General features: G+C 42.6%; 1 protein-coding gene across 5 annotated transcripts in view; it reads right to left on the reverse strand.

The window, feature by feature from the left end:
• SGSM1 (small G protein signaling modulator 1) overlaps positions 1 to 17,086 on the reverse strand; it is a 144,695-nt gene that overhangs the window by 120,181 nt on the left and 7,428 nt on the right. For all 5 annotated transcript variants that reach the window (XM_078768343.1, XM_078768344.1, XM_078768342.1 and 2 more), the window contains exon 3: positions 10,918 to 10,993. In XM_078768343.1, coding sequence (XP_078624469.1) covers positions 10,918 to 10,993 — 76 coding nt within the window. The remainder of the gene's footprint in view (positions 1 to 10,917; positions 10,994 to 17,086) is intronic.

Genomic DNA, 17,086 nt, shown 5'->3' on the forward strand with positions numbered 1-17,086 from the left:
ATCCTCCGTCGTGCAAAGTTCTTCCTTGGCACTACTGAGCTCCCACACAGTTTTTTTTGTGTAGACAGAATCGAGGCTCGTGTAAGAGCTAACACATTAAACATGGAAACATGCACAGACATGTAAAACATGCAAAGAAGGGAGCGGGAGACAAGAGGGGGAGAGAGGGAAGCACACAACTACAACAGAAGAGAACAGGGACGTCGGTAGATCTGTGGAAGAGGAGGGAGGAGGGAGGTGTACACAGTATAAAGCAAATGAACACTTCTAGGAATTTCAGGAAAGAAGTTGTGGATTTAAAGAGGCGGATTTGGGGTGTTTTAACGGGGGTAGAAGAGATCAAGGTTTTGGATGGGGAAGGAGCTCAGAAGTGCCCAGAAAGGACTTCCCACGATGGAGGATGCCCAGTCGGTGACTGGCTTTAGAGGCCAGCTTGGAGTAAGTTACAAAGCCAGCAGTTACAAAGCTTTCATCCACAGCTTGATGGAGTACTGCTCTCTCCTCTGGCTGGTACTCCTGCCTCACACCTTGGTTCACGCTGTAGAAACCAAGGTTTTTAGAACTATTGGTATCTCCCTTGTTGAATCTGATTCTGAGGGCCTTTCACTATCTCACCACAGGCAGGTCAGTGGTCGATATTTTAAAAAAACCCTTCTCTGAAACCGCTTCACTGATCGACGTGAAACCTGTCATGTCTGGTAAAAATGTGATACTTGAGAACAGCTGAAGGGATTTAAATCAAACTTGTTTATTTTTAGGACAGTGAACGATGGCATCTACCCGTTGTCAAGGGCAGGGACTGACTACGTAGAGGCATATTGGCGACACAGTCAAATTGCTCTAGCTTCCACCTGCGACATGTCGCAGGTCTACAAGAGCTTTGTGTTGCTGTTGTCGGTGTTCTTGTTGGGGGTCGATTTTTGAAATGTTCACCCATTAGTTGGACTGCTGCCCGACCACACTCACATCTGTTGTTTGACTCCACCCACCATTGCACCAAGACAAAATTACATGGCCGCCATCTTGTTTCCTGGTGGGCCTAGCATAGGTATCTGCTGATTATACACTGCTTGGCTTTGTTGCGTCAGATTTCCATTGGCTTTGTTTGAGGCAAGTGTTAAATTATTAGTAATGTTTCATTAAGCTCGTACGCACCTCCCTAAAAAAAATAGCGTTACGTAATTTTTGAACAGCTCAATATGTGCATTAAATGCGCGTTTCCCAAGCAGCCTGCTTCCGGATTAATAAAGTCAATTCATTAGGTTTTTAAGAGAGAAAGAGAGAGAAAGAGAAAAAGAGAGAAAGAGAGAAAGAGAGAAAGAGAGAAAGAGAGAAAGAGAGAGAGAGAGAAAGAGAGAAGAGAGAGAGAGAGGAGAGAGAGAGAGAGAGAGAGAGAAGAGAGAGAGAGAGAGAGAGAGAGAGAGACAGACAGACAGAGAGAGAGAGAGAGAGAGAGAGAGAGAAGAGACAGAGACAGAGACAGACAGAGAGAGAGAGAGAGAGAGAGAGAGAGAGAGAGAGGGGGGGGGGGGAGAGAGAGAAGAGAGAGAAAGAGACAGAGACAGAGACAGAGATAGAGATAGATAGAGATAGATAGAGATAGATAGAGATAGATAGAGATAGATAGAGATAGATAGATAGATAGAGATAGATAGAGATAGATAGAGATAGATAGATAGAGATAGATAGAGATAGATAGAGAGATAGATAGAGATAGATAGAGATAGATAGAGATAGATAGAGATAGATAGAGATAGATAGATAGAGATAGATAGAGATAGATAGATAGAGATAGATAGATAGAGATAGATAGAGATAGATAGAGATAGATAGATAGAGATAGATAGAGATAGATAGATAGATAGATAGAGAGAGAGAGAGAGAGAGAGAGAGAGAGAGAAAAGAGAAAAAGAGAAAAAGAGAGAGAGATAGATAGATGTACATTCATTCACCTCAGACCAATCTCTCCCCCCCCCCCACCTTTGTTGTCCGGGTATGGTGAATCAGAAATCTGGTAACCCTAAGTGAAAGGCCGGAAGGTAATGGGAGAATTCATAATGTTGGCAACAACACAACACAATCTCAAAACAACCTGCAAAGGTAAGATCATGTCTCTCAAATATTATTGCACAGACTACAGAAACGCATCATGGCGGTGTAATAGTTTGAAGCTACAGCATGGGGTACACTATCATGACGATTGGAAAATGCAGGAGGTAATTAGGGGGTGGGGGGGTCCTTTTCATTTTGCTGGAACTTTTAATGCAATGAGAACCGATCTCATTTAGAATCTGATCACAAGTTATGTTTAATAATTTTCTTGATAAACTAATTAAATGGAGGAAAAAACACCTTTAGACTTCCTTCAAATAAGGAAGCAGCACGCACCATTTTAAAAGTCTTTGGTATGACTTGGCCTAGGTTTGACTTCTGGCATTTAAACAGATTAAAACACCATCACGATCATGGGACAGAATAAACTCTAATGTCATTGCAATATCAGAGCCCAAAGCTGTTAACTTCAGAGGAACATACATAGTGTGGTGACACCCAAGATTTCAAAGATGGTAAAAATCAAGCATGGCAAATGTGACGAGACAACCCCAAAATGACACAACACAAATAAATTTAAAGACATACAGGGTAAAACCAACGTGAAATTAACGTATGCATCTCAACAACCACAAATTGAATTCATCGTAATCCAATTTAAGCAACCAGAATCCCCATTGCTTATAACGTCTAACCCATTTGTTCAGACTTTGCCAGCAGGATAGCAGCTGTAGTGCAGAACTTTGACCTGCCCGGGTCTAGGATAAATCAATTCTAGCTTGAAATTACATTTTAGTGACAATGTGAGCCTGGGGCACTATATAATGAGCAGAATCCAGTCCTTTGGAAAAGGAAGGGAGATGGAAATACACATTTATGCTTTTATTCTTCTTTACCAGATCAATGGTCATGAAAGAACAATGTGACAGAAGATGGGGATTTGGGGGGGGGGGGGCACACAGTGACAGTGGTGGGTAACCAGCAGACACAGAACAAGCAGTTGAATGGATGAAAGAAAGAAGAGCGAGTGTGGTGAAGGTTAATGGTGGTGGAAAGGATCACTGGTGGGGATGCGAGATTACATGTGATAGCGGTGTACTGTCGTCTAAGTCCTGAAGTTAACAATATAATCAAACATATATGCAGTTTACAGGAGATAAGAAGAACAGAGGAGTGGGGTGAGCAGTCAGCCTGGATGTTAGGTTAATGATGAGGGCGTTCCTGGATTTGGACATTCAAAAGACATAGCAACGCCTTTTTCAGTTAACTCTGCTCAATGTTCTATTAATAATTGTGACCTGGGAGCCACTAGCATATGCCAAGTATTTTCTCCAAAGGTTTGACGCATAAAATAAATTTTCAAAACAATATCTTTATTCTTTCCCTTCAACACATAGGAGTCTCCCCCGAGAAATTGCCTGTCCAGCAACACGGACGGTCGCTGTGGCACCAACACAAACGATGTAGTTGCTGCCAGCAAAGTCCTTCCATGAGGGGTTGCAGGCCCAATGAGGTGTTCAGCAATGGGAATTTCAAACAATGACTCACTGCTTCCACCTCGTACCTCCAGTCTTGTCAATGCAGTTTCTGCGACATTAAGCTACACTGAGATGTACTGTGGATTTTTAAAGAACTTGTGGTATTATTTGCAATGACAAGCTTGTTGAGAGAGAACAGTCGCCTGGAGTCGAGTGATCAAAACTCAATCTGTTTTCAAAAGCAATGTTTCCTTTCTTTGGTGATGAGCGAAATATGATTGTGTTGAAATTACATAATGTTCTAAAAACTTCGACCAGTCCCTCCTAAGAGAGGTTTGTGATTGCTCTTGCCAGAGAAAAGCCATAACATCGTAGTCAAAGAGCAGAATTGACAGTTTGCTATCAATAAAAGCAAATCTTTCGGCACTCCATCAGCTGCCTCACTGTCATGTCACCCCACATGAGAATGAATTAACACAATAACAAGTAGAACAGCACTCGGTAGAGAGCAGATACCTCCACCAGGCTCACCAATTTATGTTTTGTTTCCACTGATAGGCCTGATCTGGATCCGGACCTGAACCAAAATCGAATCGGCTTGTTCTCGTCACCTAACCAACTCGTCCACCTCGTTTTGTTATAACTCATCCACAACCTCTTGAAATACCATATTATATATCGTTTTTGGCCACATCTCTCAATGGTGAAGAATCACTTGAAAAATGAAAAATTTGGCATATCCGGATCCGGATGCGGATCTACACCAAAATCGAATCAATTTGTCCTCATCACAAACCCAACTGGTCCACCAAGCTTTGCCAGAATCCGTCCACAACCTTTTGAGATATTGGGTTATTTTTTGTTTTTAGCCCTCTCAAGTTATAATTTGTAAATATAGTTGAGCTCGGGTTGATCGAGGGTTTTCTGGAACTGGGTGCAACCGGACGTCAGACGAGTGGGTTTGGTTGGTTGGGTACATTACAAATGAGGCTATTTGGACGATGTTAACCTCCACCACCAAAGGTTGCCAGAGATTATGTTTCCACCACGTCTGTCTATCTGTGAGCAGGATATCTCCAAAAAATGACGGATTCATACGAAGCTTGGTGGACAGGTTGGGTATTTTCCAAGAACGAATCAATTTGATTTTAGTGAAGATCCGGAAACAAGGATTTTAAAAGATTTAAAATGATTCTTCATAATTGAGAGATAGGGCCAAAAATGATATTTAGCACGATATTTCAAAAAGCTGTTGTTGGGCTATGACAAAACTTGGTGGATGAGTTCGGTCGGTGAAAATAACAAGGCAATTCGATTTTAATGCAGGTCTGGATGCAGATCTGGCCTATCAGTGGGATACAAAACATAAACTGTTCACCCTGGCGGAGGTGTGCTCTCTCCTGAGTACCGTCCAGTGGTTAACTCATTACTAATCCAGGGTATACAATTTGATGGAGGAGCAATCGTGCAGCATATAAAATATTGATTATCTCTAATTGTATTTGTGGTTATCCGGGATGGTATTCAGCACAAGATTTTCTGGCCGAGACATGGCAATTGATCACGGCATTCGAGCAATAAAAGACAGTACAAGTGAGGCCTGGCACAAGGATGGCAAGGTGCACATCTAGTTGCCAATGGGGATGCTATTTGCATTGCTGCTCGGCAACAGGTGTTACATGTGCCATTTATTTTATGCCTGCTTTCCTGCACAAGTGAACCCCTTCCTCGAAAATAATGTTGATATTTGGGTGAAGAAGCTGGTTTCATCCTACAACTAATGTTGTGGATTGGATATACACAACCCTATATGATTATGCAAATTAGGGCTGGGTTTCTCTTTTAATCCTTATCACAGGAAACACCACCTGTCTTGGCATCAACACCTTCGGCTTGACAGAGAATATACGATCACCCACCATGTGTGGCATTGTAGGTCGTGCATGCTGAAAGTATGATGATCAAAAACACAATTGCAATCGCGAATCACCCAGGGGAAAATCAATTTCAAAAACTTTGATAATTGAGGACGCTTGAAGCAACAATAAATGTGGCCTCATTCTTCAGCAGACTAGCAACACAAAAACAGCAACAAGAGAACAGCATGGATTTTAAAGGTGCCAAACTGGAACATTAATGAATATTGCAGTGTTGCCTGGTGTTTGCTTAGCGGTTAGGGTGCGGCTTGGGATCCTAGGATCCTGGGTTCGAATCCCGGTCGGTCGCTAAATTAACGCCGGGGGGGTTGACTCAGCCTGTCATCCTTCCGAGGTCGGCAAATTCAGTACCAGTTCACTGGTAATTCCCTGTGTGTCGCAAGAGGCGACTAACAGGGTTGGCGGCAGGAAGGGCATCCGGCCATAAAACATTGCTTCAAAAGGGGACCACGGTGCCCCAAAAAGGCCAACCCTTGCTCTGTGGGGGAAAAAATGGCCTCTAAAGGTGGTTTTTCTTCTATTGCAGTAGAAGTCCTCACCGTCGGATTATCCACCGCCACCGCATTAGACCGCAACCCTGCAGAGATATACCCTTGTGGTGCAGATCAACCCATTCTTGACTAACTTCTGTTGTTGTGCCTTAATTCGGCAGGGATGTTTGTTAAACGTTGCATCATTTCGAATAATCATGAAAGTCATGTAGCGTTCCACCAACAGTCTATCACGCTGTATTAAGTACGTACATGTGTAAAAGTGAACAACGTCTGCTTATGGAAACGTATTTGTACAATATTGCAGCAATGTCAAAACCGTCTTATCATTTATGCTATCAATTTCCAGGTGTTTCCTTAACCTGAGAGTTTGCTTCTGTATACACTTTGTCCACCCCGTGTGTCCTCCCTCACCCTTCATTCTTCCTCACATCCCTTATTCATACAAATATCCCTCTATTTTGTCCCTCAACCCTGCTGTTGGTGTGTTTCCCCTTCTCTTTCTGCTGTTCATTTTCGTATGTTACGTCCTGATCCTTTGTGTGTTTTAACTACTCCCTTTGTACACAAAGAAGGCAGAAATACCAGATGTCCAATTTATATATCAGGGTGAAAATGAGGTTGTCATATGTGATGAATCCTTAAATCAAGGCTTCAATCATGAAATAACGTGTCAGTCAATGAAATGACATCATAAATAAATGACTTAAGAATCAACTCAAGACAGCCGACAGCTGCAATAATTATAGGACAATCAAGTGGTCAGATTCATGGATGTAGTACTCGTGACAACAAAACCTAGAATGTTATAAACCAAAAAAAGCCAAATAAGGAGCAAAAGCAGACACGTGATGAGAACCCGTCCTAACACAAATTTGAAAGGATATTTAACAAATGATACAATCCTTAGTTTCTTTTTAAAGAAATATACAAATTATACACAGCAATCTACCTTTTACATACACGATCTAGGCTAATGGAAGAGTGAGGTGACGGAAGGTAACAAGGCACGATACTAACATCTTGGAAACAAGGTTACGTATGTACAAAACAAGCACGGGAAATGAACTAACAGGAAAATTGAAGAGAGAGGAGGGGAGGAAACACGGCAACTTGAAAATAAGAGTGTTGGGTTAGGTAGGGGGTCAACGAGGGGAATAAAAATCAAGTGGTCAGATTCATGGATGTAGTACTCGTGACAACAAAACCTTAGCTCTTTCACGTGACAACAAAACTCGTGACAGCAAACTCGTGTAGTACTCGTGACAACAAAACCTTAGCTCTTTCACGAGCCTCGATTCAGTATACAATACAAAAAAAAAAAAAATCGCGGTTAGGGCGGGGGAATCACATGAGATGATGGTGCACCATCTGCTTGAAGTCATAGATCAACTAGAACGGCACTATTTGACGTCACGATGTCGACTGATATGCATCTGCCCACATTATTACATAATCATATATACACATGACCAAAAGTATGCGGAAACCCCTTATAATTAGTGGATTCGGCCGTTTCAGCCACACCCATTGCTGACAGGTACAGTCACGTGAAAAAGTAAGTACACCCCATGTAAAGTTTTGACTTTTTCAACATATTTCAACATATAGCTATTTGATCTTCATTTCAACAATATTGATAGATAAAGGTGATATAATATAACAAATATCATGAAACATTTACATTTTGTAGTCCATTGTATAATTTAAATAAACATAAATGCAAATTTCGCATGTGGAAAAAGTAAGTACACCCCTACATTTATCACTACTTCAAATACCTAAAATTAGAATCAGGTGCACCAGCTCAAGTGCAAATGATTAGAACATCGTTAGAGAGGATCGTGGAGGAACCTGTCTTATTTAAACCTCAGACATTTAGTTTGGTTTGCTCTTTGTTGTTGAAGTGTGCGGCGTCACCATGCCTAGATCAAAAGAGCTCTCTGAGGCCTTCAAAAAGAAGGTTATAGATGACTACGAGTCTGGGAAGGGATTTAAAAAGATCTGCAAACAACTTGAAATCAATCATTCAACTGTCCGGAAGATCATCTACAAGTGGAGAAGATTCCAAACAACTGCCAATTTGTTCAGGCCAGGCCGCCCCAGCAAGTTCAGCCTGAGAGCAGACCACAAGATGCTGAAATAAGTCTCTAAGAACCCAAGAATGTCATCACGGGACCTACAGGTAGCTCTTGCCACTGTTGATGTCAAAGTGCACGAGTCTACCATTAGAAAGGGGCTGCACAAATTTGATCGACATGGGAGGTGTGCCAGGAGGAAACCTTTGCTGTCCAGAAAGAACATCAGGGCAAGACTAAAGTTTGCCAATGAACACCTAGGCAAAGACCAGCACTTCTGGAACAATGTGCTCTGGACAGATGAGTCAAAGGTAGAGCTATTTGACCACAGTACCAGAAGACATGTTTGGCAAAAACCAAAGACAGCATTTGACCACAATAACCTGATACCAACTGTAAAGCATGGTGGTGGAAATATTATGGTTTGGGGCAGCTTTGCTGCATCAGGGCCTGGGCAGCTCACCATCATAGAATCCACTATGAATTCTTCATTGTACCAGAGGGTGCTTGAGGATAATGTGAGGCCATCTGTTGGAAAGTTGAAGCTCAACCAAAGGCAGACCTTGCAACATGACAATGACCCTAAACATACCAGTAAATCCACCAAGGAATGTCTGAAAAGAAAGAAATGGAGGGTTCTGGAATGGCCAAGTCAAAGCCCGGATCTAAATCCCATCGAGATGTTGTGGGGGGATTTGAAACGAGCTGTGCATGCAAGAAACGCCTCAAACATCGCACAGCTGAAAGAATTGTGCATGGAGGAGTGGACAAAAAATTCTCCCAGTCGATGTCAGAGACTGGTAGACAGTTATAAGAAACACCTACTTGAGGTTGTTTCTGCCAAAGGGGGCAATACCACCTATTGGAGCCAAGGGTGTACTTACTTTTTCCACATGCGAAATTTGCATTTATATTTATTTAAATTATACAATGGACTACAAAATGTAAATGTTTCATGATATTTGTTATGTTATATCACCTTTATCTATCAATATTGTTGAAATGAAGATCAAATAGCTGTATGTTGAAATATGTTGAAAAAGTCAAAACTTTACATGGGGTATACTTACTTTTTCACGTGACTGTATATATAATCAAGCACACAGCCATGCAATCTCCATAGACAAACATTGGCAGTAGAACAGGCTATACAGAAGAGCTCAATGACTTTCAATGTGGCACCGTCATAGGATGCCAGCTTTCCATCATCAATTCGTGAAATTTCTGCCCTGCTAGAGCTGCCTCGGTCAACTGTAAGTGCTGTTATTGTGAAGTGGAAAAGTCTAGGAGCAACAACAGTTCAGCTGCGAAGTGGTAGGCCACACAAGCTCACAGAACAGCACCACTGAGTGCTGAAGCATGTAGCACGTAAATATCATCTGTCCTCGGTTGCAACACTCACTGCTGCGTTCCAAACTGCCTCTGGAAGCAACGTCAGCACAACAACTGCTCGTCGGGAGCTTCATGAAATGGGTTTCCATGGCTGAGCAGCCGCACACAAGACTGAGATCACCATGCGCAATGCCAAGCGTCGGCTGGAGTGGTGTAAAGCTCGCCGGCATTGGACTCTGGAGCAGTGGAAATGCGTTCTCTGGAGTGATGAATCACGCTTCACCATCTGGCAGTCCGATGGACGAATCTTGGTTTGGCGGATGCCAGGAGAACGCTACCTGCCCGAATGCACAGTGCCAACTGTAAAGTTTGGTGGAGGAGGAATAATGGTCTGGGCTGTTTTTCATGGTTCGGGCTAGGCCCCTGAGTTCCAGTGAAGGGAAATCTTAACGCTACAGCATACCATTATATTCTAGATGCTTGTGTGCTTCCAACTTTGTGGCAACAGTTTGCGGAAGGCCCTTTACTGATTCAGCATGACAATGCCCCCATGCACAAAGCGAGGTCCATACAGAAATGGTTTGTCGAGATCGGTGTGGAAAAAACTCGACTGGCCTGCACAGAGCCCTGACCTCAACCGCATCGAACACCTGATGAATTGGAATGCCGACTGGCCTAATCACCCAACATCAGTGCCTGACCTCACCAATGCTTTTGTGGCTAAATGGAAGCAAATCCCCACAGCAATGTTCCAACATCTAGTGGAAAGCCTTCCCAGAGGAGTGGAGGCTGTTTCGCAGCAAAGGGGGGGGACCAACTCCATATTAATGCCCATGACTTTGGAATGAGATGTGTGATGTTCGGGTGTCCATATACATTTGGTCATGTAGTGTGTATAAAAAAATCTGACGGAGCCAAGTCAAGGCTGGTGATCCTTTGTGGCGGTACGCCATTGACCGTCTCTTACTCTCAGGATCATAATGGTGCACCCACCTCTCATCTCCAGTCATGTCATTTCTAGTCATCCCCGGTTATCTAATTACCAGTCAGTCATCCCAACTCTCATCTCTAGCCATCTCTGGTTATCTCATCTCCAGCCATCTCTGGTTATCTCATCTCCAGCCATCTCTGGTTATCTCATCTCCAGCCATCTCTGGTTATCTCATCTCCAGCCATCTCTGGTTATCTCATCTCCAGCCATCTCTGGTTATCTCATCTCCAGCCATCTCCGGTTATCTCATCTCCAGTCATTTCCAGTTATCTCAACTCAAGTCAGTCATCCCAACTCCCTTCTCCAGCGTTTCACTCTTCACAGCATTGACAACCTTGTTGGGCCCTCTGCCATTTCGACTAATGTGGCACTAATACATGTAGTGTCAGAATCACCAAACTTCATACCCAGTGGTGGGAAAACCTAATGTGCAGACGGCGCTTTATTTTATTCTAATATCTCTATCTGTTTTGAAGAAAAAGAATATGAGGCATTACTTTAATGTAACGAACCACAACAGAACCATAATGTGTGACATGGAGAGCACCGCACACTCACCACAAAACGAGATTATGTGACTACTGTCCTCATGAACGAATTTCCTTGTGACAGATTCCTCCATGATCTGTTTCACCTGGACAGACAAAAATAAACATAGTGCATACAATCACTGCAAGCCAATATGTGTCAAACACAATAAAAGACATTGCAGCAAAAATAATACTATTGTTGTGTTGTCTTGAGCAAATGCCAAGCAAACAAATTGCCGCACAGTGTTGTGAAGCGTTACTAAGGATTGATGAAAATCTGACCTGGTGATCTTTTGTGGTGGTACTCCATTGAGATTATTGATGGATTGATCCCAAGATTACAAATTACTTGCATGGCACAATATGCTCAAAACAGAGTCACAGAGGCCAGCAAGATGGAGATCCGCAATGCTCATACAATGCTTTTTATTGAACAACAGCTGGCATGTCATACATTAATGACAAAATCTCAAATGCCGAAGGCACTATGACAACTTTGCTGGCACAACACTCATCACCAAACTCAAAACACCATCCTCTTCTTTTGATTTTTAGATAGAGATCAAGGGTCATGGAAGAGCTGAACGACATCAACACACCAACAATAGAGCAGAAGGGAACAGGCGGACAAGGAATAAAGAAACAGGCAATGGACAAACAGACAGACAGCACAGTAGGTAGGGATATATGGACAGGGCAAACAAAATGATTAGATGGGAAAAACATTTTCAAGTCAAGGTACATCTCCAACGGGTCTGCAGCTAGGTCAAATGGCGATTACAAAAACTGCACCACCAGAATCTTTGGCAATGCAACATGTGGACCTCCTGCAACACAAAAGCCTTAAAAACCACTGAAAACACGTCCTGGCAAGGGTCTGCAATCTTGATTGCTATTTCTAGTTTGTTTATGTAATGAAGGGAAAGGTGCCTTCTACAAGAAGTATTTTCATACCCATCCCAAGATGAATTTGACTCTCAGATGGACATCCCATCCCTCAGCATTAGTTAGTGGACGTTAACGAGTCCTACGAGAAGAGTAGATGAGCTATCGCTGGCACCCTGGACAAAATTTATGCTTATATAAAATACACTTCTCAAATTTGAGGTGAATGCTAAAGTTAATGTGTGTCCCTGTTAAAATCTACAAATGTCCACCTGTTGTGTACTACCGTGCTATGGGTGTGCATCCCCACTTTTCACTATTTCAGCTCTTCCCTGAGCAAAACAATTGCATTAAAGAAAGAAAAAGGCAAATGTCGACTTGTTTCTACCGACTACCATGGTCCAGGTCTGAATAAAATGGGGGTATTTGGGGGGTCACAAAGATAAAGATTTGAAAATTGGCTTCTTTGCATCATCAACAAACTAACATTAACAGGAGCGAAAAACTTTACATGTAAAAAAAGATTTACATTTTTTAGATCAAATCGGTCCTTTTCTCCCATGGCCTCATCTCATATCACAAATTGGGATTCAGACCAGCTCACTCCACATTTGGACATGCTGCTTCTACTCACCCAACAATGGATGGAGGTCCTCAATGTCAGACATGAGATCAGGGCCGTCTCTCTTGACATATCTCGAGCTTTCGATACAGTCTGGCATCCTGCCTTCCTCTTCAAACTCTGTCTATGGCATCCAAAGCCAACTCAACACATGCCTTACTGACTTCCTCCACTCTCGTAGCCAACGTGTGGCACTCAATGGAATCATTTCATCTCCTTTCCCTGTCAAAACTGGAGTGCTCAAAGACAGTGTTCTGGGCCCCAATCTATTCCCAATCCTCATCAACGATCTATCAGGCACTCTGGAAAATCCCCTTTATCTATTTGCCAACTCCTCCAAGCTCTGCCATGACGTCCCTCATTCTTCAGAGAGGCAGGCTGCAGCCTCTTCCCTCTCTTTAGATTGACAATATCACAAGCTTGTCAAACGCTCGGAATATCTTTTTAAATCCTGACAAGTGCCACACTCTCACTCTCTCTCCCCAAAAGGACTGTCTGGCAACACCCTCACCCCCCCCCCCCCATCTACTTTCCTAACAATCCTCAAGTGAAGAAGTTCAGTCGCTCAAACTTTTGGGTCTCACTATCAACTATGATCTCTCTTGGGCGTTTCCACATATCTAAGTTAGTCTACAAAGCCAGTCACCGACTGGGCGCCCTCCGTCGTACAAAGTACTTCCTTGACACACCTGAACTTTCCTCCACCTAAAGAAAAGACCTTTATCCACAGCTTGATGGAGTACTGCTCCCCCCTTTGGGCAGTTGCCCCTGTCTCACATCTTGCTCAGCTTGACGCAGTGGAATCCAAGGCCTTTAAGATCATTGGAATCTCCCGGGCTGAAGCTGAGTCTATGGGCCTATCACATTCTCCTCACAGACAGATCAGTGGTCTCTCTGTCTTCTACATTCTCCTTTCTCGTCTTGCACCCTCTGCTCTTTCTCTTCTTTGTCCACCCCAGGTTTATGCACAAAACACGTGGTCCACCAGCAACCCCCTTCTGGTGAAACTACCAGAATTCCAGAATCACCACTCACCTCCACTCATTCGTTCCTCCTTTTTCCCACATATGGAACCAACTTCCACATCCTCCTTAATCTCATTCTCCACTCCATGTCTTCAAGACAGCTGTTCACCACCATCTCAGATCATCCTCCATCCAAAACCATCATTTTTTTTCTACCCATATTAACGCTCCCTAAGCCCAACCCTTATCCACCTCTCAAGAGTCAAAGATAGGACAAAGGCTATTTGGGATCAGGATACCACAATATCTTTAATGTCCACCAACTAATTCAAGTAGACAGGTCCGCACTGGCTTTACGTCCATCTGAAAGATGGGTACTCGATGACGCAATGCTCCACCTCCAAATCACCAATCCGACATTTTATTGTCGGGTCGGGATTTGAATCCAGACTAGACAGCTCTTGTACAATAACTTGTACAGACAGAACTTGTACAATAAACGTGCAGTAAATAGCACTGCAGTAAGATAGCACTGCAGTAAGTGTGCCACCTCTGCATCATCTTGCCGGACCAAACCGGAATTCTCAGGGTGTATCAACTATCGATGTGAAAACGGTTTTATTGAAAACAAACTGAATTTGCACTTCATTATCACATGTTTATTTATATAAGCGGTATAAATGAGCATCCAGTTTCATGATAGTAAGTTCAAATAAAAATGGGAGAACAAATGTCGTGCCAAGTTAGGCCCCAGTCACACCGGGCCTGCGACCAGGTTACGACCTAGCTGCGACCGAAAAATGTTGGAATCGCGGGCAAATCGTAGAAAGAGCGCGCGACTGGTCGCAGAGGTCGTGGGTGATCGCCAGAGCAAAATCAGTCGCAGCAAGGTCGATGGTCATGTTCAAAACTTCTGACCTGCGATTCCAAATCATAAGAAGTCGCAGACAGGTCTTACATGGTTGTACCACCAGTCACGCATGGACGCACCACCAGTCGTGCATGATCGCGGGTCAAGTAGTCGCACGATTGGTCGTGCTACTGGTCCTGCCACCTGACGATTGGTGGTGCCACCTGTCGTACGACCTCACGATCGGTAGTGCGACCAGTCACGACCTGTCCCAACTGGTTGCACGACCTTACGATTGATGGTACCACCAGTCTTTAGCTCGCAGCTCGCAGTCTTTAGCTCACCAAGGCTGTGCGCGTTTACCTCAAGCACTACTACAACAACGTCGGCAGTGTCCCATGGCAGGATAACATGATCTCGGAACTGTTGTGTGAATGTTGGAATTTTGATTATTTTTTTTTGGAGATATGTGTATCATATATTATATGCTATGTGTATGATCTATTTTTGCATATCTATTTTGCAATGAGCTTGTACAATAAACGTGCTATTTCATGGTAAGTCAAGAGAAAAAGTAATAATTAGTTGTCTTTATTGTGTGTGTATGTTCTGAGGAATAAATGACTGGTTTATATTACAATGGAAAAAATTATTATTTTAAATACAAATTAAATCAATAATTTGATTCAAATTAAATCAATAATTCAACTGATTAAATCAATTAAATCAGTATACAAATTAAATACATGTATACACAAACAAAGTTCTTTGTCAAAGTAAAATCTTTAACACAATAAAGTAATGTGCAGAACTAAGCTGCCAGGCCACAGCTCCCTTCTTGGGAAGCATAGCGAATTATAGTTTCAGTTGAAAAGTTTGACGAAGTGTACTCCTTGAGAGGTAGGTGACAACTGATGCTGACGCACGATCGCGAGCCTTTAGATCTGATCGAGCGACCCATCTCATGACTGGCTACGACTGGCTGCGATTGGCTGCGATTGGCTGCGATCGATCGTGCGAGGGGTCGCAGGTCGCCACGATTGATCGTACAATCGGTCGCTGATGGCCACCACTAGTCGCACGATGACCTACGAATGATCTTGCGATCGATCTTCTCCAATTGTTGGTGATCGCACGACCATGCGTACCACCAATCGTACGATGACCTAGCACCAGTCTCAAGAGCAATCGCACTATGCGATCGCAAATGGAGATCGTAGCAAACATTGCCGATTGGTCGTACCTCGGCCAAATTGCCACCAATTGCACGATCCAGAAAACGTACAATCCAGTGTGACTGAGGCTTTAAACAACAAGGAGGGGAAAAAAAGCAGTCAGCAGAGATTTAAAAAATTCAGTGAAGGGATTTGCAGATTGTATCATGTGGAGATAGCACTGCATTAAACTACTGCAAAAACTAGATAGCACTGCATTAAACTACTGCAAAAACTAGATAGCACTGCGTTAAACTACTGCAAAAACTAGATAGCGCTGCATTAAACTACTGCAAAAACTAGATAGCACTGCTTTAAGCTACTGCAAAAACTAGATAGCACTGCTTTAAGCTACTGCAAAAACTAGATAGCACTGCATTAAACTACTGCAAAAAATAGATAGCGCTGCATTAAATTACGGCAAAAACTAGATAGCACTGCATTAAACTACTGCAAAATCTAGATAGCAGCTGCATTAAACTACTGCAAGAACTAGATAGCACTGCATTAAACTACTGCAAAAACGAGATAGCACTGCATGAAACTACTGCAAAAACTAGATAGCACTGCATTAAACTACTGCAAAAACTAGATAGCACTGCATTAAACTACTGCAAGAACGAGATAGCACTGCATTAAACGACTGCAAAAACTAGATAGCACTGCATTAAACTACTGCAAGAACTAGATAGCACTGCATTAAACTACTGCAAGAACTAGATAGCGCTGCATGAAACTACTGCAAAAACTAGATAGCGCTGCATTAAATTACTGCAAAAACTAGATAGCGCTGCATTAAATTACTGCAAAAACTAGATAGCGCTGTATTAAACAACTGCAAAAACTAGATAGCACTGCGTTAAACTACTGCAAAAACTAGATAGTGCTGCATTAAACGACTGGAAGAACGATATAGGAGTGCGTTAAACGACTGCAAAAACTAGATAGCACTGCATTAAACGACTGCAAAAACTAGATAGCGCTGCATTAAACTACTGCAAGAACTAGATAGCACTGCGTTAAACTACTGCAACAACTAGATAGCACTGCATTATACTACTGCAAGAACTAGATAGCGCTGCATTAAACTACTGCAAAAACTAGATAGCACTGCATTAAACTACTGCAAAAACTAGATAGCGCTGCATTAAATTACTGCAAAAACTAGACAGCACTGCATTAAACTACTGCAAGAACTAGATAGCACTGCATTAAATTACTGCAAGAACTAGATAGCACTGCATTATACTACTGCCAGAACTAGATAGCGCTGCATTAAACTACTGCAAAAACTAGATATCACTGCGTAAAACTACTGCAAGAACTAGATAGCACTGCATTAAATTACTGCAAGAACTAGATAGCACTGCGTTAAACTACTGCAAAAACTAGATAGCGCTGCATTAAATTACTGCAAAAACGAGATAGCGCTGCATTAAATTACTGCAAAAACTAGATAGCGCTGCATTAAACTACTGCAAGAACTAGATAGCACTGCGTTAAACTACTGCAAAAACTAGATAGTGCTGCATTAAACTACTGCAAGAACTAGATAGCACTGCGTTAAACTACTGCAAAAACTAGATGGCACTGCATTAAACTACTGCAAAAACTAGATAGCACTGCATTAAACTACTGCAAAAAATAGATAGCGCTGCATT

This window comes from Myxine glutinosa, chromosome 14 (assembly GCF_964187855.1).
Source record: "Myxine glutinosa chromosome 14, kmMyxGlut1.1, whole genome shotgun sequence".
NCBI classification, from domain to species: Eukaryota; Metazoa; Chordata; class Myxini; order Myxiniformes; family Myxinidae; genus Myxine; species Myxine glutinosa.